The 21,693-nt window shown below is 38.5% G+C and overlaps 1 protein-coding gene across 4 annotated transcripts in view; it reads right to left on the bottom strand.

Annotated features, from left to right (window-relative positions):
• The window catches only part of LOC120531139 (kinesin-related protein 4-like), a 136,049-nt gene that overhangs the window by 55,593 nt on the left and 58,763 nt on the right, over positions 1 to 21,693 (bottom strand). For all 4 annotated transcript variants that reach the window (XM_039756270.1, XM_039756273.1, XM_039756271.1 and 1 more), the window contains exons 7-10: positions 21,372 to 21,441; positions 16,473 to 16,570; positions 15,550 to 15,620; positions 14,815 to 14,867 (exon numbers count right to left, since the gene is read on the bottom strand). In XM_039756270.1, coding sequence (XP_039612204.1) covers positions 14,815 to 14,867; positions 15,550 to 15,620; positions 16,473 to 16,570; positions 21,372 to 21,441 — 292 coding nt within the window. The remainder of the gene's footprint in view (positions 1 to 14,814; positions 14,868 to 15,549; positions 15,621 to 16,472; positions 16,571 to 21,371; positions 21,442 to 21,693) is intronic.

Here is a 21,693-nt window from a genome sequence, read left to right as displayed (position 1 = left end):
GAATTAGACACAGGAATTCAGTACAACTTCCCATATACAGTATTTAAATTTCGCATCAAATGAAATCAATCCCAATTTGAGACTGCAGTCCAATTTGGACACCTACTTTAATATTCAAAATTCTATATTCAGTAGTTTTTCATATATGCTGAAACATCAAAAGGCTTAAAAGAAACCCAGCTTGTTATGTTAACATAGCATTAAATGAGTTCTTGCCAGATTCTAAAGAACCTTTGAACCTTTCCTCAAAAAAGAAAATAGATAGATAGATACTTTATTAATCCCAAGGGGAAATTCACATAATCCAGCAGCAGTATACTGATACAAAGAAACAATATTAAATTAAATAGTAATAAAAATGAAAAAAATTTAAATAAAATTAATGCTAGCATTTACTCCCCCGGGTGGAATTGAAGAGTCGCATAGTGTGGGGGAGGAACGATCTCCTCAGTCTGTCAGAGGAGCAGGACAGTGACAAAAGTCTGTCACTGAAGCTACTCCTCTGTCTGGAGATGACACTGTTAAGTGGATGCAGTGGATTATTCATGATTGACAGGAGTTTGCTTAGTGCCCGTCGCACTTTAATCCTACAATAGAGCCTGCCTTCTTAACAAGTTTGTCCAGGCGTGAGGCATTTTTCATCTTTATGCTGCCACCCCAGCACACCACCATGTAGAAGAGGGCACTTGCCACAACCGTCAGGTAGAACATCTGCAGCTTAATTTTAAGTAAAAACAGAGTCAAGGAAGTTGAAATAAAATTCTTCCATTTGAATGAGCGTAAAAGAACGAGTCTCAACACTTTCAAAAGGTTTGGGGCAGCCACCCATATACTGTTCCTAGCTGCAAAGGATTATTTTGGTTACAGCGATGCTGTTTATTCGAGTTCCACATTGAACTGTTTAAGTTAGCCAAGATGGAGGCTTTTATGTCTTGTAACCCGGAAGTGATGTCAGTCTGGGCACCGGGGCAGGAAGTGACATCAGGTCAGGTAGGTTTTACCGTATTTGATCTGCAGAAATAACAGAGAAAGGTTTAGAGCACCCCTCCACCCCCTGGCCTGGCGGGTAATTACCTTCACTTGGTCCCTTCAGCTCGCTCCTAGTCGCACGTCTGTGACACGCCTCCCCCCCCCTTCAGCCCAGACCCATCGGGTTGGGCGTACCTGCTCGTGAGGTCATGGCACTGGGAAAGGGCATCAGCATTGGCCTGCAGCAGACCTCGAAGATAAACGACCGAAAACTTATAAGGCTGTAGGTCCAAAAACCACCTCATGACTCGTGGATTCGAGTCCCGGTGTAACGCCGTCCATTGTAATGGTGCATGGTCAGTCACAAGGGTGAATTCCCGACCCAGGAGGTAGTACCTCAGCTGCGTAATCGCCAATTTAATTGCCAAGGCCTCCCACTCCACTGCTGCATACCTGGTCTCTCGGTCCAACAGTTTCCGACTCAAGTACATCACGGGGTGTTCCACTCCATCGACATTTTGGCTTAGCATGGCACCAAGACCTGTGTCCGAAGCATCCATCTGGAGAATGAAAGGCAATGTAAAGTCAGGTGCCTTCAAAATAGGGGCTGACGTAAGGGCCTGCTTAAGGTCACTAAATGCAGCGTCAGTATTATCATCCCAAACCACGTGATTAGGCTTCCCCTTCTTTGTCAGGTTTGTCAAGGGCGTTGCTATCTCAGAAAACCGGGGTACAAACCGGCGATAGTAACCCGCTAAACCGAGAAATGCTTGTACCTGCCGCTTCGTTATCGGACGGGGCCAATTCATTATGGCATCTATTTTGGAGCATTGTGGTTTAACCGTACCCCGGCCCACTAAGTAACCTAAATATTTGGCTTCGACCAATCCAAAATAGCATTTCTTTGGATTAATACGAAGTCCGGCATTCGCTAGTGTCCATAATACATCCCCAACCTGCAGTAGATGTTCCTTCCATGTGCTGGAATAGATGACAACGTCCTCCAAGTAGGCAGCACTGTACGAATTATGGGGTCGGAGTACTTTATCCACCAGATGTTGGAAGGTAGCGGGTGCCCCATGTAATCCGAATGGAAGTACACGATACTGCCAATGTCCGCTAGGAGTGCTAAACGCAGTCTTTTCCTTTGCGGAGTCCGTTAAGGGAACCTGCCAGTACCCCCCTTTTTCATATCAAGAGTAGTCAAAAATCGGATAGGCGTCGAATTGGGAGACTTGGTTAAGCCGACGGAAGTCATTGCAAAACCTCCAACTTCCGTCCGGCTTTTTGACCAACAAGATTGGACTGGACCAGGGACTAAAACTTTCCTCTATCACACCTAGATCCAGCATTCGTTTGATCTCCAACTCCACTTCTGCCTTTTTTGCTACAGGAATCCGATATGGGCGTTCCCTGACTATAACCCCTGGTTTCGTCACTATGTCATGCGCAATCAGGGAGGTTCGTCCAGGAATTTCGCTCACTACCTCTGGGATAGACAGGATAACTGCTTCGAGCTCCTGTTGTTTTTGGCGAGTCAAATTATCACCGAAGTTAAGGTGCAATTTATGAGCGAAGAGCGAGCAGGGCTGTCCAGAGGAAGGATCGGGATCCCTTTCCTTCCACGGGTTCAGCAAATTGACATGATAAATCTACTCTTTAGGTCGATGATTAGGTTGGATAACTAAATAATTGACCAGACCCTTCCTCTCCTTAACTTGGTATGGGCCTTGCCAATGAGCCAATAATTTGGAGTGTGAGGTAGGAACCAATACCATGACACAATCCCCCGGGTGGAACTCCCGAAGTGATGTGCCACGGTTGTAGCAACGAGCCTGGGCTGCTTGCGCCTTCTCCATGTGAGAGTGTAGGATAGGTCTAATTTTTGCAAATCTATCCCGTAATTATGCAATATATTCAAGTATATTTACAGAGGGAAGGGCCTCCTCTTCCCATCCTTCTTTTAATATATTCAATAAACCCCGGAGTTGTCATCCATACAATAATTCAAAGGGTGAGAACCCCATGGAGGCTTGTGGGACTTCCCGATATGCAAAAAGGACGAGGGAGAGGAGCTGAACCCAGATCCTTCAGTCCTCATTGACTACTTTGCGTAACATCTGTTTGAGAGTTTGATTAAACTTCTCGGCTAGACCATCTGTTTGAGGATGATATACAGAGGTCTTTAAATGTTTTATTTTTAGTAACTTAGCTGTCTCCCTGAACGTCTCAGAATCAGCATCCATAACAAGACCTAGTGTTTTTGTAGGGGTAGCGATTGTTTTGCCGCAGTTTTTATCAGACCAATCTCTACCTAGTATCAAGGGGAATGGAGGATTATCGTGCACCGCCACTACTATATTTTTTATCCACTCCGTTTTGGCAAATGTAGCAGCGGGCAGACTCGTATGATTGGACGTCCCCATGAATACAGGTTCCCATCCTTCTTTTAATATATTCAATAAACCCCGGAGTTGTCATCCATACAATAATTCAAAGGGTGAGAACCCCATGGAGGCTTGTGGGACTTCCCGATATGCAAAAAGGACGAGGGAGAGGAGCTGAACCCAGATCCTTCAGTCCTCATTGACTACTTTGCGTAACATCTGTTTGAGAGTTTGATTAAACTTCTCGGCTAGACCATCTGTTTGAGGATGATATACAGAGGTCTTTAAATGTTTTATTTTTAGTAACTTAGCTGTCTCCCTGAACGTCTCCGAGGTAAATGGAGTCCCCCTTGATCCATCAGGATTTCTTTAGTGATTCCGACTCGCGCAAATACTTCTACTAACTCCCGTGCGATATTTATGGAAGTGACTAAACGTAACGGTACAGCTTCAGGATATCGAGTAGCATAATCCACCAGGACGATTATATATTTATGTCCTGTGGCTGTAGGTTCTAGGGGTCCCACCAGGTCAACGCCAACACGTTCAAATGGGACATCAATTGGGGTAAAGGGATTAAAGGAGCACAGTCCTTCCTAGGAATCTGCGGTAATTGACATTCCGGGCAGGACATGCAAAAACGTCGAACCTCCTCATTAATCCCAGGCCAAAAAAATCGGAGCTTAATTTGTTTTAAAGTTTTCTCGGGACCCAGATGGGCTCCCAGGAGGTGGGTATGAGATGGTTCACAGACTTGTCGCCGGTAAGTCAGTGGAACTAAGAGCAGTGACCTTACCTCTCCTTCATGATCTGCCACCCGATATAAAAGGTTATTATTTAATACAAAGTGGGGACCTTGTGGCATGGGATGGGTTGTGCACTGGCCATCTACTAAGACAACTGCATTTTTTGCAAATTTAAGGGAGTCATCATTCCATTGCTCCCTTTTAAATGATGCTGGTGTCTGTCTAAACTGAAATTGCAGACGACTGAGGGGATCAGGCTTGACCGCAAGGGGCGTGGTTTCAGACCAAGCCTGCGCAGCGCTTGGAGATGACGTATCGCTCTGCGATGGTCCGGCCATTTCCACGTCATTCTGTAAGGCCGCATTCTGCTCCCCTACCGGCTGTGTACACGGCGTGGAGGTAGCTGAGGATGCAGAATCAGCATCCATAACAAGACCTAGTGTTTTTGTAGGGGTAGCGATTGTTTTGCCGCAGTTTTTATCAGACCAATCTCTACCTAGTATCAAGGGGAATGGAGGATTATCGTGCACCGCCACTACTATATTTTTTATCCACTCCGTTTTGGCAAATGTAGCAGCGGGCAGACTCGTATGATTGGACGTCCCCATGAATACAGGTTAGGCGGGTCTTTATTTTTAACTTTTGTCACGGCAAAACCAAATGGCGAGCAACAATAGTAACGTTACTGCCAGAGTCAAATAAAGATGGTACTTTAACGCCATTGACTAACGCTTCTCCCGTATGAGCAAAGGCCAAAGGATTAGCAGAAGCACTCTGCCCCTCACTCTGTGTCTTTCTGCAGACCCTTATGTCACCTCACGAAGCCCTCTGCCATGCAACAGAGTTTTCCAAAGCATGCTCCGCAATGTAAGAAAAAGACCTTAATTTAGTGGCACAAGTCCCTCTGGGTTCACAGGGATTCCGTTCTGCTTCTCCCAAGTAGGTTTCCTCCCTCATGGTGTTAATGATCCCCAGGAGGTTGATTATATTATTATATGATTGTCCCCAGGTCAGCTGGGCGAGTTTATTGGGTAGGCCATTTATTATGATTTCACAGGCCACCTTTTCTACAATATTACGGGCATTTTTATTGCATGGCCGTAGCCAACACCCGACTTTTGCCCATAGATTCATGGCCTGTTCTCTGAGAGAATCCTCTGGGTTATACTCCCAGTTCATGATATCCCTCACCTGCTGACCTATGGCACCCCCACCTTTTCCACATACATTTTTCTGTGTGGATTTCTTTGGGTCGGTCCCCATCCTTGGAAGCCCATAATAGGTCTCCACTGTGTTCTTTTCAGAACCTGGCCCTTCGGCCTACGCTCCCATGTTCTTTTTAAGGAGAACTGGGTCAGAACATACTCCAGATCCCCCCGACACACCCCGTCAGACCCCAGCTCGGCAACACAAGAACGGTACTCTCCTACCCGATAGGTCTTTGGTGGTCCATTACTATGATGTGTTGACATTTTGTTGGTTCGGCTTCCTATTCCACCTGGAGACCATCCTGCCGACTACGCCACTGTAAAAGAACGAGTCTCAACACTTTCAAAAGGTTTGGGGCAGCCACCCGTATATTGTTCCTAGCTGCAAAGGATTATTTTGGTTACAGCGATGCTGTTTATTCGAGTTCCACATTGAACTGTTTAAGTTAACCAAGATGGAGGCTTTTATGTCTTGTAACCCGGAAGTGACGTTAGTCTGGGTGCCGGGACAGGAAGCGACATCAGGTCAGGTAGGTTTTACCATATTTGATCAGCAGAAATAACAGAAAAAGGTTTAGAGCACCCCTCCACCCCCTGGCCTGGCGGGTAATTACCTTCACTTGGTCCCTTCAGCTCGCTCCTAGTCGCACGTGTGTGACAGAGTTAAGACAACAAGTGAGCAATGTGATGCTATACATTACAATTATATTTTATTATAGTCTATTTTTCAGGACAGTTTCACTTTTGTTTCAATCTGATTAATGCTAATAGATAATGTGGAGTAACTGTAAATGCAAAAGTTTCTGAGAACTAAGAAAAGATTTTTTTCCTATTATAATTTGAATGTATGGCTTTCTCAAAGCATGTGTCTCAACGAGGCAGGCACTTGATGTGTTTTTTGATAATCTTAGTCTAAAACAGGTGTGTGCCATGTACAACTGTTTAGCTGAAGTACTCTGTGCTTCACACAAATTGATGAAAAATATCTTGACCATGGCTGAGACCATTCATTATCTAAGACAGTATTTAAGAAGACCCACTCTCAATTTTTGCCTTAGATCATAGAGTCGATCTGTGTGTAGATTCTTTGACAAACATCAGCCAAGTCTAGTACTTTTATCTTATTCTAATAATTACCAAAAAATACTGATAAACATGTACAACCAATTAAATTAACTTTGATCCATGAAGGTAGTACCGGTCACGACTTTTTTTTTTTTTACTATTGTACAGTAGTGTTAGCTACATGTGTATTCCTAATACGTCTGCTCATTTTTGAAATTATCATTTTTATTCACTACTACTTCCTGGCGCTGTGCAAGCAGCAGCCTTTTTACAGAAGCTATACATTTCTTACTGTTTTTCTTTTTGTATCTGATCTTATTTACTAGTTATTCGTCTTATTTAAAATTAGAATTGATCTGACTTCTGGGTTGTCACTGATAGCAGCCACCAAAAATCAAATAAATGGATTTTAAATTTACAGACGAACTGTAATGCATGCAAGGTGACGGCTTGTCAAGACTGTACTTCAGACACTGTGAACTTTGATGGCTGCCTTATGTCTACAACACCTGAAAGGACATAGGTTCCTCGCTATATGCAATCTTCGGATTCAAATATTAACAGTTCACTCACACCTAAGGACCGTCCTTTCTACATTTACGACGTGTACCTGTTTCAATGCACACACTTCTCTCTGTGCTGTGGTTACTATTACACAAAAGAGGCTGGGGGAAGCGGCGGTCTTGGAGTAGAAGCTTGTCAATGTTGCATCCTCTTTTGCTTTATCAATCGCCTTTTCTTGTAAAAAGCAACAACAAAGTTCCAATGCAAGGTGAGCAAAGAACACTCTTCTTTTCTCAGTGCCCCCCGTGCATGCCTTGTACAGTACATGTGTGTTGATCACCACCAACTCAAGCGTGTTATAGCACAAGTACCCGGCCACCTGCGTGCTCCTGCTTGCACTGAATAAGCTCACGCCTTCTGGTGCACAATGTCAATGCAGCACCAGGCTAAAAAGAAAGAGACAAATATATGTGATATTTTGAAGAAATCATTTTATGACAAGAATAGTACCAATCAAAAAACATTGTCGCGCTAATGCAATATTATTTGAAAACGAGCAGCGTCAGATCAACTGTAAATGTATGGTATTTCTAAAAGTTAGCTTTTTTTCAGTTTTATTGTCTTACGTCGCTTTCACACTCTCCCTCGACCCCCTTATGATCTGACTCTAACTAACAGCGCCAATATACAGTAAATTCACACCCGATCTGACGCTGTTCATTTTTAATTAATATTGAATTATTGCGACAATGTTTTCTGATTGGTACTATTCATGTCTTAAAATGATTTCTTCAAAATGTCACATATATTTGTCTCTTTATTTTTTGCCCACATGTCGTAAATGCAGAAAGGATGGTCCTTGGGTGTATGTGAACTGTTAACATTTGAATCTGATGATTGCATATAGCGCGGAACTGACCTCTCTGTACTGTTCTTTCCTCTGCATGTCCTGGAGTACAAAAGAAACAGTGCCGTGCACCAAAATGTGGAGACTGGATGGGCAAGATAAAAAAAACGTGGTCACTGATTACAAGCGCAAGAAGGCATGTGAATGAATATGAATAATATGAATAATGTTGCCTCCGTGCCATCTTTTCCAAAATGTACTGTAAGGTCATAAAATGAGTTATTCTAAATATCTCTGGTTTTTATTAGTGCAGCTTTGACATCATGGACCATGAGGTGCATACTAATTTAGCGTGGGCACGAACACTCAATAAAACTGAATAAAAAAACTTCAAGTGACGGTGAGATTCGAAGAAGGCATATTCACCAGCGTTTGTGTGTCAGATTGTATCCCTCTAGGTCAGAGAATTTCCAGTTTCATTGTCTCAGAACACTGCTCACATCTACAGTTATTCCCAGTTTCAGATAAAAAATAACCACGTCAGATCTGGGCGGGGGTGGATGTTGTATCGTAATCATGACTGAGATAATAAAGGTGAAAAAAAAAACCCCTAACTTTTACAAGCATTATAAATTTACACTGGCTGTTACAGACACAAATCAAATATATGTTTTTATTGTATAATATTAACAATAAGAGCAGCTCACTACTCAAAACAGTAAATTGGCCGGGGAGCTGGTTTTAAACTCACAACCTCTGGATTATAAGTCGTCAATTCTAACCGCTACACCACAGAAGCTGTTGTATTATTCTTGCACCTTTTGTGAAAGTGTTTATTTGATATTTGGCCATCAGCCTTCACACATTATACAGTTCATGCCTACGATTTTGTAATTTATTACTAAAACATGAAAAACGTTTCTGTTTTAACGATGTGTTTACATAGATTGTTGTAGACACAACACACACATCAAATTATTTCCCCTTACAATTCTGGGAAGCCCACTCCCAGATAATCAATCAAGGCAGGAACTGGGAGAACTCTGTGCATGTTCTGCGGTGGTGGGGGGATGAAATATTAGGCTGCTTGGGCATATCGACACATTTAAAAGACAAAAGAGGCTGACGGAGAGGTGCGAAGGGAATTAAGGTGGGCCGGATTTACAAGTTTTTTCGTTGGCTCTGGTAATTTGAGTGTTAAATACCATCCAGCCATCACTGTTAAGTAGTAAACCCAGAGAAATGCAGGTGGGTAAGCGTATGGTGTCATGAATAATGAACTACCTTTTGGGCAGACTGCAGTTTGTGAGACTCAAGGACTGCGCAAGCAACACTGGAGCACCACAAGGAACAGTCCTGTCTCCATTTTTCATCAGCCTGTACTTCTCCAAGTATAAATGTAACAGGTCATGTCACTTTCAAAAATTCTCAAAGGATTCTGCACTTAATGGGTGTATTGATAAAAGGGATGCGACAGAGGCCAGGAGTCAGGCATAGAAGTTTGTTTCTTGGTGCAAAAAGCATTGTCTACCTCTTAAATCAACAAAACTGAGGAACTGTACATTGACTTTCACTGTACCAAGAGCCTCTATGTCCGGATACTATTCAAGGAGTGGATGTAGAGGTGGTCAGCTCCTACAAGTACTTGGGGGTCCATATTAATGACAGTTTGGACTGGTCTCTGAACACAGTAGAGCTATATAAGAAAGAGCAGAGGAGGCTCTTTTCCTTTACTAAAGTGTGTTCTTTTAATGTGGAAAGTGACATCTTTCACATCTATAACTTTGTGATGGCCTTTGAAGTTTTCTGCTCTGTGGTGCGCTGGGCTAGTAACATCACTTCGAGATGCCCACCGAATCAATAGGCTAATTAAAAGGGGAAGCTCAGTTGTAGTGAACCTCAACTTAAAGGAGGGCGCGAAGGTTGCCAACAGATTTGTGTAGTGATGAATCTACTACGCTTGTAAAAAGAGGGACAGATGAAATCAGGCCAGCACCTAAGCCCCACAGTATTTTCTACTCCAACACCTGAATATTAACCACATGTCCAAACAGATTAACTATATTAAGCAACAAATATATAACTATTAACAAACACAATAAAGAAAGATAATAACAAAAATACAAAACGAACACCACAAACAAACCTCCCCCTAGCTGACAAAATTCACAATCCCAAAAAAGTATTTATTGTAAGTAATGAGGAAAGATGTCGTGGAATAATTACCTTTGTAAACTGCTTCCTGGAAAAATGGATAATGTGAACAGTCCTATTATCAGAGTCCAGAAGGTGAATGATCTTCTTTAGCATCACTATTCACAAAGAGCAACTACAGACAGGATTAGGAGAAACAGAACCCACCATCGCCCCGAATCTGATGGATGTGAAAAATCCTTTTCCACCATGAATGTCCAGTTCATGAAGGGTTTTTAGGTGCTGCTAGTGATGAAGTTGGTGGAAAATGGAAGAATACAAAAATCCCACAACATCCTTTTCTTTTGGTTTTATATGTACAGTACCTACAATTACAAACTACAAATACCACAAGTCCCTCAACATCTGGGCAAACCTGTTTAAAAGACACAGACCCCAGGTATCTGAGCTACTAGTGGTGTTACTAACACACTATACAAAAATGAAAACCCACTATATGGCAACTCTACACAGTTATAGGCTGAACTCTGGACCTGCTGGAGGAAGTAGCAAAGGTGACAATTAACTTAGTGCCATTAAGTACAATTTTGCACATCTTCTTTCTAACACACTAACACTGAGTACTTTCAGCCAACAAATCATTAAACAGAAGTGTGTCAAGAATCTCTACTGGTGCTCCTTTATACCAATACACCTGCATAATGGCTAACTGTGACTATGAGAGCCAAGTCAGAACTTTTCTTTCTTTTTAATTTTCTTGCTTTATAGTCATTCTGGTGTGTGTTCAGACCAAAGCGTGCGTGTATATTTATCTATCTACTTATGTATTTATTTAAAGAGCTTCTGTAAAAAGCCAAAGAGCCCCATGGGGACAAATTAAGTTCTATCTACTGTTTGGTTACATTTTAGCAATGCTGGATGCCAGGAAAATAATACCACTGGCACATATTTACCAGCTCATACTGTACCTTGAGACCAACAATGTGACCCATATCTTCATCATTACTATGGATAACAATTTCAACTATAGATATTCATAGATCATCAGGAAAGTCATACATTTAACAAAATTTCCAGCTTGCCCATTTTAATAGTATTTTGCTACCAAAGATTCTGTTTGAAGTTTAAAGTGTAATTGTTCAAATTATGCAAAAATAGGTATCTACAACAGGTCTAAAACTAATATTCATAAATGAAACATTACATGAATACCTGGAATAAGCAATCATCATGCAGGGAAGAAATCAACAAAAGCATCATGGCTTTAAAAAAAAAATGATTACTACATATTTTGAACAAATGCTACACTGCGCAATTACCACTAAATTCACAATATTTACTATGTGCATGACCAAGCAGGTACACATTCTTTATTATATATATTTAAATACAAAAAAATAAATACAAAAAATAGATGACATGGATGGGCTGCTGTTCCGACAGGAATGAACCCTGTTGCCTACACTAAACTAGAGGCTGGTGTAATGTGCCAATATGAATCTGCTGGTCTTCATGGAAAGTCAGAAGAAAATTCCTTTCCTGGCTAGGAGGCCACAATAATGAAAGGACTGGGGGAGATGACCTTTCTGCATTGCATAGTCCTCTAATTCATTGGATGGCATTAATCCTACAGTGCTGCAAACATATATCTGCTCAAAAGGCATGCTGAGCATTATAGTCCCATGGGACAGCCCTGCTGGGTTTCATGGATGCCGCCTCAGTGAGCTGCAAGGATGGACCATCCATAATTTGGGAACCTTCCATCTGACGTGACACAGGAAGTATTTCCAGGTATGACTTAAAAGAAGTCAACTGCCTCACCTAAGGGAGTCAGAGTTGGGAGGTGGCAGACAACACTTATGTGATGTGCAATGTTCAAGAAGAGCCTATAAAGGTACTTATGAATAATTAAAAATTTCACTTGTGTAAGTTGTTTTGAGGGTTTGGGGTGCTGCTGTGTCCACTTGTCCTCTGGTGGTCAATACACACACGCACACACATACATACATACACATACATATATATTATAAAAGAAAATCTTGAGACAAGACAAGACTATTGTCAAAAGATTTTTTTAAATCCCGCCCTCCTCTCAACCATTTACAGTTAACGGCCCACGCCCACAGTCCACTCACATCTCATTCATATGAATGCTTATGTCAGACACAGTTCCTGCATCCTCTGCTCTTATACATTTTTACGTTTTCCTCACTTTAATTTCCCAATAAATGAAGACTTATTATGTCCAAATCTTTTTAAAGAATTTCATCCCGAAGGCTTTTCAACAGAAGAAATGAGTACACAGGCAATCCTAGCACCGAGAAACGATGTGATCAAATGAAGTAATGTGAAAATTGTTGATCGGTTACATGACAAATTGGTTAAATGCGTATCAGTAGACTATGCTGAAACAGTTGGTGGTGATGGTGCAGAAGATGAAAACATCAAATTACAATATCCCGTACAATATCTACAACCATTAACACCATACGGTCTTCCACTGGCCGAAATACTGTTGAAAGGAGCATGTATGGTAATGTTATTGCGTAGTTTATGTATGAGTGATGGGCTATCCAATAGGACAAGATTAGTTGTATTCAAAATTGGTTGAACTCTTGAATTCTGACATGTAAAATTTTAACAGGCGACAAGAAAGGTAATGTAGTACATTTTCCGCGGATAACATTAGACACCAAAGGAGATCTTGATATGCCACTCGTATGAAAACGTTTACAGTTTCCCATTAGAATAGCTTTTGCTATGACAATTAAAAAATCACAGGGACAAACATTCAAAAAATTCGGTTTATTTATTACAGAGAAAGAAACGATATTTACTCATGGGCAAGTTATATGTTGCTTTGTCACGATGTAAGTTCAAACACGGAATCAAAATTCAATGCGATACTGATGAAAAGTTAATTCCAAAGACTAGAAAAGAGAGCACTGGATATGAATATGCAATGGGGAAAAGTTTGAATCTTTGAAAGAAATTAAATGGGTTAATAGCTCTTTGAATAAAAAATGTTTTATATGTGGTGAACACCAAGTTTAAATGTACAGGAAAGCACAAATGGACATGAAAGTCATCAGGTAATCCTTACTGAAAAGAAGTTCAATAAGGAGGTAACACAATAACAAAAGCTTTCCAGGTAGACATTGCATTTGATCATCAACTAGTGCTATGCAACAGCAAGCTGCAGCTAAAGAGAAATGAAGTAGCAAAGCATGGAGGGGGAGCAGTGATTTGTGATAGCATCAAACTGCAATAGAAAAAAAGAAGAAGTGACAAAACATGTTGAAGAGAGCCTGGAAATTAAAGAAAATAAGGAAAATATAATTCTGGAGGAAAGGATAAACAAAATATCAGAAGTGCTGTGGCAAGTGGCAGTAGGACTAGTAGAAACAAGAAAATCATGAAAATAATGGTTAAGTAGTGAAACACTCAAGTTGGTAGATAAAAGTAGAGATGTTAAGACATGGATTGAAAATGAACCAATTAAAGAAAGAGTAGAAGACCTGTGCAATGCTGTCAAGAAGAATGCAAGGTCAGACAATAGGAGGAGGATTGAACATCAGTGTCATGCAACAGATAAGACTACTGAAGTTTGTGAAACATGAGATGTACTTAGGATGATTAGGAACCTGAAGGGAGAATTCAAGCCAGTCATGATTGACATCAAAGACAAAACCTTACAGATAATGATCAGATATCTCAAGGATGGGCAGATCACACCAAAGAGATAAAAGGCTGAAGGAAGTAAGCAGTGAAGATGACATACAGTACAGATGTTAGAAGTAGACAGAGTTGGGAGCAAGTTTAAAATCAACAAAAGCTGTGGAATCAACAAGATACCGGTGGAACTAATTAGGGTAGGAGGACCCTGGATAGTAGAAGTAGTATAGAAGATCTTGTCACAAAAAAATGACCATAAGACGCTGAGAAGGTTTGGGACAGCCACCAGTATAATTGTTCCCGGCTGCAAAATCGATTCAAAAGAACAGACATGTTCACATAGCAGAGTCCAAAACAGAACTAACTCTCTATACACAAGATGGCAGCTTTAAAGGCCAGTGGAGGAAGTGATGTCATCCGGACCAGAACCGAAAGTGACATCATTGGCTGCCTCAGAGCCGTGCGGGATTTCCCTAGAATGGTCTGCAAAAGATCGAGAGGTAGAATTAGTGCACCTCGTCACCCCCTGGTCCGGTGTGGAATTACATCTACTCAAGCCCTTTAGTTGTCTCCTAAACACGCGTGTGTGACAATCTATACTAAAATCTGTGAAACACCCTAATGGCCAAACGGACTAATATAAATCCATCCTGATGGCACTACCAAAGAAAGGAGCCTTGATGAACTGTTCAAATGATTGAAAAACAGCTTTAATCCTAAACCTATGAAAATGATTTTGAACATCTTGCAAGTGCAAAATAACTTGGTTGAAGAACAAGGAGTCTTCAGGCAAGACAAAATACTATACAACACTTCTAAATAGTTCGATTCATTCTTGAAGAAATGCTAAGCAAGTCAAAAAACTGCTTTGTTGATTTCATGAGGGCATTTCAAAGGATTGTGGTACTCAGTGGCAAGTACTGTATAGGCACTCCAGAGAAACTGATCAGTGACAACAAGCTTGTACGAAAGGTAAGAAATGATTGTAAAGAGCAAGAAAGGAGTAAGTGAATTTATCACAGCAACAATCAGCAACAGACAAGGAGATCCAATGTCCCAACTACTATTTTTAACAATTTTAGAGAAGATTTATTCTTTTCTTTCTGTTATGGAGTAGGAAATAATGTTACCTAAAGATCCTATTCATTACAATTCTAAATTCAAAACTTAAAACAGAAAAAAGAGGGTTGAATATTTTTCAAAGCACGGTTGTACGCTATTAATTATAGACTACATATTACTTCAAAAATAAATACTACCTTTTGCACATCCTCTGCATCTTGGTGAGTTTCTTCAGGTTGATCTACAAAATCTACAAAATATTGGACAAACCCATAATCAGAAGAGAAACAGTTTTTTTCCCTTCTTCTTTCAGGGATTACAGTTTAAATAACAGTAAATCATGCTGCACTAAAGAACATAAAGACACAAAATATAACTTCTAAAGATGTATACCAAGAGAAGGTGACTTAAAATTGGAAACATAAGTACGTAATAAAATTTTGTACATAACTGTACAAAAAAGGACACTACATGAAAATTAGGCATGATGTTGAGCACAAAGAAATTGACTTTATGATTATTATTTGTAGTGCAGAGTGTATGTATTGTTGACCAGTGTATGAAAATTAAGATTTGTTTGCTAGTCTAAAAGAAAACCAGATCTTAAACAGTAATTATGCACTGTACAAATAAAGAACTGCAAAACTTTGCAACTCACTTAAAAATTGATAAATTTAAATAATACTCAATTTAGGTATTTTGCATATAAACCAAAGTAGCTTGCATGTGTTTTCTTCGTTATTTTCATAGAGAAGCTCCTTAACTTTGCATAGAGTGAAAGAACAGGTCTTAATAAGTAATGTTTACGTGCTCCAGAAATGTAAGCAATACAGTATGTGTAAATGCTGTTCTCACTGGCTTTTTTTGACAATTGACTCCATATTCATCTTAAAAAACTGTGATGACCAGAAAATTGTATAACATCTGCTTACCCCCTTCTGCTGATGTATCAAAATTAATAGTGTATCTATCCTTTTCATTGGGTAAGTTACCAGAAGGCAGTCTGAAAAATACATAAATAAGCAGGCTGCACATAGTAAGCCAGAGTTTATCCATGTAGCATTTAACTGGACTCCACAGTAAAGCAAAACCAAACCAAACTCCCGCGCACTGGCAAATTTAAAGTCTGCATTCTGACTAAATGACATACATTTGTGATTCAGTAACACACTGGAGTATCTATAGGACGTTCATGTTCAATCTAAAAACTGCGCACAGTGAGTAACTAGGTCAGAAATTTAAACAGTGCTATAAAGTAGAACTGCTAATCATTGTGCCTGGCAAAATATAGGCAAATATTTTTTTAGACATGCAGCAGTTCTGATCTAAGGAAATTACCAATGTTTACTTTCAACAAAAACTTAAAAAAATGTAGCTTAAAAATGTAGTGCTCTTATTTTGCAAATTAAATGAAACAGGATGCAAAAAGGTATCAAAATTGGTGAACTATGGTAGTCAGTTTTAAAAAATAGGAAAAATAAGCAAATGGATTGCACCTCTCCAAACAATGACTAGCTGAACAAAACAATTTACAAAACTGACTGACCTCACAGGAAAAAAAACAACATATTAACAAAATTGTGTATTAAACCTAAGCAAAAATTAAATTAATTAAATGAATTTATTATTAATTATTAGAATTAATTAAAATCCTACTCATAGTACTTATTTTTCATATACTGTAATTACTATACATCTATGATTTTTGAAAATTCTTGTTTATATTTACTATCAATGCATATTTTTCACATACTGCACATATATACAGACATACACTCTTTTTAAACAGCAAGTTAGATGTCTTGGTCACAGTTACATATGGTGATGGAGGCAGGAACTAAACAAGCAGACTTACCTCTCATTACTTTGTAGTTCCTTGTTTTCACAGGATTCAAATCCTGTAATTTCTTTGTCTGTCTGTTCAGTTTTGTTTTCTTTATCCTTAAACATATTCTATTAGTTTAAATGAAACAATTTAAAAATTCTAACTAATAATTATGACTGTTTGCCATACATATCTCCATCAAGTACAGATTGCTGTACCAATTTTCTGTACCACTTAACTGAAGTATTAAAAGACACTACAATCTTAATACTAAGACACATCTATTAATTGGAAAAAAGTAGAGAAAATATTTATACTATAAATCATCTGTTCATATAATTATTTTCCATTATATCATAAGATTGCCTTATTCAGTAAATATTTTATTTAACCCCATTATTATAAACCAATAGCTACAAATACAAACAATATGAATAGTTTAGTTGTATTTGCTTACATTGATGGTGGTATTAAAGGATAAAAACAAAATATTTGTAATATGTAATTTTTAATACTACACATAATAATTCATTTAAACCATTACAGGATCATTATATTCCACAGACCTAGTTTTATATTTTGAACTAACTTAAATTAATTTATTAGAGCTGAACTTGTAAATTTATGTGAAAATTATTCTGTGCCTCATCATGTAGATGGAATTATACTCACAAAGAAAAAAAATGCAACAAATGGTATATAGCTAAATAAGTCATTCCCCTTACAAAGTTCTACTCTGAAGGCACACATTAGTCGTGTGACAAAGCAGTGGTGTGGGACAGGCTTCTTCCATTGTTTGAAGTTACAGCTGGAACATCTATTTTGTTTCTAAATTCTGTGCATAAGCCTCCACACTTTTTCCTTCCATAAAAATGGGAACTATTTTTAACTGATGCTTATTGAAGAAAACTATTGTGGCTTGAATGTGTTTTCTACAGTTAACTACTGTTAGTCTTTGTTTTTTACTATATTTTATGACTAGCTTAATTTTTTATTTACTGTGTAACATGACTTACAGTTAAAATTTCTTAATATTTGTTGCAAATATGAGTTTGAATTCTTTTATTGTCTAAGAAAATTTTTATTCTTTTTTTTTTGTTCCTTTTTATTAATTTTAATACAATCCATACAAATCAATCAAGTTTTTACAAAAATAAAAATTAAGTTAAAACAGATCGATCCCCACCCCTGAGAGAGAGAGCAAGCCAAACGGCGTGAAATTTAAGGCTTGTAAACATACCTAAATTAATAAATTCTCTGTGCTTTATGAACTTATTTTAAAATATTACTGATTAGATCCTGCCATGTTTTGAAAAAGTCTGTAGATCCTCTAACTGAGTATTTGATTTTTCCAATTTCAAATAGTATAACACATCAGTTTCCCACTGACTTAAAAGAAGAGATTTTGGGTTCTTCCAGTTTATCAGAATAAGTCTGCATGCCAAAAGTGTAGTGAATGCAATCACAATATGTTTGTCTTTTTCCACTTTAAACCCTCTGGAAGAACCCCAAACACAGCTGTTAATGGGTTAGGAGGGATTGTGAGTCCAAGGCTGTCTGAAGGTAATTAAAATTTTTGTCCAGAATAATGTTAATTTGGTGCAGGCCCAGAACATGTGACCCAGTGAGGCTGGACTTGGTTTGCAGCGTTCGCAGGTTGGATCATGCCCTGGAAACATTTTGGAGAGTTTTAGTCGAGACAGATGTGCTCGATATATAATTTTGAGTTGTATAATTGTATGCTTTGCATATGGAGCTCGAGTGAATTCTCTGCATTGCTACTTTCCACTCCTTTTCTGATATATTAATTGAGAGATCTTTTCCCAGTGTCCTCTTGGATCTTTGAAAGGAGGGATTGTAAAATGATTTTATATATTGTAGAGATGGAGTCTAAGTCCTTGAGATTGAGCAATATTTTTTCCAGCATGGATGAGGGTGCAAGATGAGGAAAATCTGGAAGGTTCTGTTTAACAAAGTTCCTGATTTGAAGATAGTGAAAGAAATGTAGCTGGAATGTTAAATTTGGAATGTAATTGTTCATAGGATGCAAAGACGTTGTCTATATAAAGATCTCTAAGCAAGTTAATTCCAAATTTTTCCAGATATTAAAACTGCATATGTTTGTGAAGGTTGAAAGAGGTGGTTCTCTTGCAGAGGTGCCACAGATAGAAGCTTCTCCGTCTTAAAATGCTTTCTACATTGGTTCCAGATTCTAAGTGAGTGGAGCACAATTGGGTTATTAGTATATTGCCGATAACGTGTGTTTATTGGAGCACAGAGCAAGGAATACAAAGAAGTACTGCAGGATTTTACTTCTATTGCGGTCCAAGCCTGTGTATGTTCTTCTATTTGTGTCCAGGTTCTTATCGCCTGTATATTTGCTGCCCAGTAATAAAACTGGAAGTTAGGTAGAGCCATGCGCCTTCTGCCTTTTGTCTTTGTAGGGTCGCTCTTTTGATGCGTGGATGTTTTGAATTCCAAATAAATGAGGTTATTGTTGAATCTAATTGCTTAAAAATGATTTATTAATGTATATTGGATGTTTTGAAATAAAAAGGAGCTTAGGAAGAATATTCATCTTAACAGTGTTAATTCTTCCAGCTAGTGTGAGATGAAGGGTTGACCATCTATGCAAGTCTTGTTTAATTTTTTCCATGCAGGCGCGAAATTTTGTTGATAAAGAGCTTTATGTTTACTTGTGATGTTTACCCTAGGTATTTAAACTGTTCTGCAATGATAAAAGGTAGGGTATCTAATCTAATATTATATGCTTGAGGATTCACTGGAAAGAGTACACTTTTATTCAGATTAATTCTGAGACCAGAGATCTTTTGAAATTCTGTGAGTGCTGCTAAGACTGCAGGCACAGAATTTTCTGGGTCCGATATATACAGTACCATATCATCTGCATATAATGAGATTTTCTGTTCCAGTCCTTCTCTGCTAATCCCCTTTATCTGATCAGTATTTCGACAATGTATTGCCAGTGGTTCAATGGCAATTGCAAACAGCAGCGGTGACAAGGGCATCCTTGTCTAGTGCCACGTTCTAGTTTAAAGTAGTCTGAGCAAATGTTGTTGATGCAAACTGAAGCTTCTGGGTTAGTATACAGTAATTTAATCCATGCACAAATGTTGGGCCAAACCCAAACTTCTCCAATGTAGTAAAAGGTATTTCCATTCAATCATGTCGAATGCTTTTCTGCATCCAATGATAATAATATTTCTGGGGTGTTTGATTTAGTTGGTGAGTATATTACATTAAACAGGCGTCGAAGATTTGAAGATAAGTGTCGGCCCCTAATAAATCCAGTTTGGTCTTGTGATATTACGAGGGAGCACTTTCTCCATCCTTCTAGCTATGATTTTAGAGAGTATTTTAACGTCGTTATTCAGTAGTGAAATTGGTCTGTATGATGCACATTGTAATAAGTCTTTATTTTGTTTTGGGAAAACGGTGATTAGTGCTTGGCGAAAGGTTTGTGGAAGAGATTGGTTATCTCTGGCTTCTGTAAATGTTGCTAATAGGAGGGAGCTAGCTGAGCGGAGAATTTCTTGTAAAATTCTGCAGGGTAGCCATCAGGGCCTGCTGCTTTCCCCCTTGGAGTGACTTTATAGCATCTAGTAATTCTGATAATGCCAGAGGTTTATCAAGTTCCTCCACACTAAAAGCGTCTATTTGTGGTATCTGTAATGTATCCAGAAATGCATTAGATTGTGTATTGTCTTCTTTAAACTCAGTAGTATATAGGAATTTATAGTAGTCTCTGAAAGTGTGCATTATATTTTTGTGTTCGATGATTTTATCTCCGTTAGGTTGGTGATTACGAGATTGCGTTGCACTTCTTGCTTGTGAATTTGTTGAGCTAAAAGCTTATTAGCTTTCTCTCCATGTTCATAATAATGATGTCTGGATTTGTAAATTAGTTGTTCAGTTTCTTTAGTTGTCAAGAGGTTTAATTCTGAATGTAGAGCCTGCCTTTTCCTATGTAGAGTCTCGTTTGGTAGTCTGGCATGTTCTTCATCTATTCTAGTAATTTCGCTTTTTCTCTGCTATTTTCTTGGCTTCATTTTTATTTCTGTGGGAAAGATATGAGATAATCTGTCCTCTTAAGAAGGCCTTAAGAGTTTCCCAGAGTATTCCTGCAGAGATCTCGGAGGATGTATTTGTCTCTAGAAAGAATTTGATTTGTTTGGATATAAATTCATACAATTCTCGTCTGCTAATAGAAGCGGGTTGAGACGCCATCTGCGGGGTGAGTGTATGGGGCTTAGTAATTTTAGCTCCAAGATCATAGGTGCATGGTCAGAAATAACAATAGCATCGTATTCGCAAGATTTAATCATAGGCAAGAAGTTATTGTCTATAAAGAAGTAATCAATCCTTGAGTAGCAATGATGTACTGGTGAGTAGAAAGAATATGTTCTTGAATTTGGGTTTAAAAACCTCCAGGGGTCTGATAAGTTGTGATCAGTTATAAACTTTGTAATTATCTTTGCGGTGTTAGATGCGTTCCCCTGTGGAGAAGTCTATCTAAAACTGGATTTAGAACACAATTAAAGTCCCCAGCCATTATAACTTTATGAGTGTTCAGATAGGGAATGGATGCAAATAAATTTTGTATAAATTCCTTATCGATCAATTAGGTGCATAAACATTTATCAAGATCATTTTAAAAATTTTTATTCTAACACTATTACAATAAATTGATGCTGCAATCATACTGATTGTATATTGTAACAAAATACACATACCTCCACCCCACACAGGACACAATGACTCAGAATTTAACTACCTTGAGTTGAAAATCCTACATGCTATATAACACATGCCTTTCTATTTTTTTTATTGTTATTTTGTTACAACCTACAGCACTGCGCCAATAAAGTCACGCAAAGCATGTTATTCTAAATTGGATAAAGAATTTACCGTTAGCATTTCTTGCCGTGCTAATTCAGTCTTTCTTCGAAGTTGTATAGTACTCTGTCTTAGGGAAACACTGAAAGGTGTGTTAAGATAAAAAGGACAACATTCATATTTTGCTATATACTGTAGAATGAAAAATATTTACAACTGAAAGTCATATTTTACAATTAACTACTTTTAACAGATGATAGGTACAATTAAGGAATATTTGGAAATTCTTGTTATTTTATAAAATGTAACCAGTCTAAGAATTATTTTCATACAATAGAATATTTAATCACTTTTCCAAAAAATGATATACAAAAACCCTAATATATATGACAGA

This window comes from Polypterus senegalus, chromosome 6 (assembly GCF_016835505.1).
Source record: "Polypterus senegalus isolate Bchr_013 chromosome 6, ASM1683550v1, whole genome shotgun sequence".
Taxonomy (NCBI): domain Eukaryota; kingdom Metazoa; phylum Chordata; class Cladistia; order Polypteriformes; family Polypteridae; genus Polypterus; species Polypterus senegalus.
This window is presented reverse-complemented; position numbering and strand designations above follow the sequence as displayed.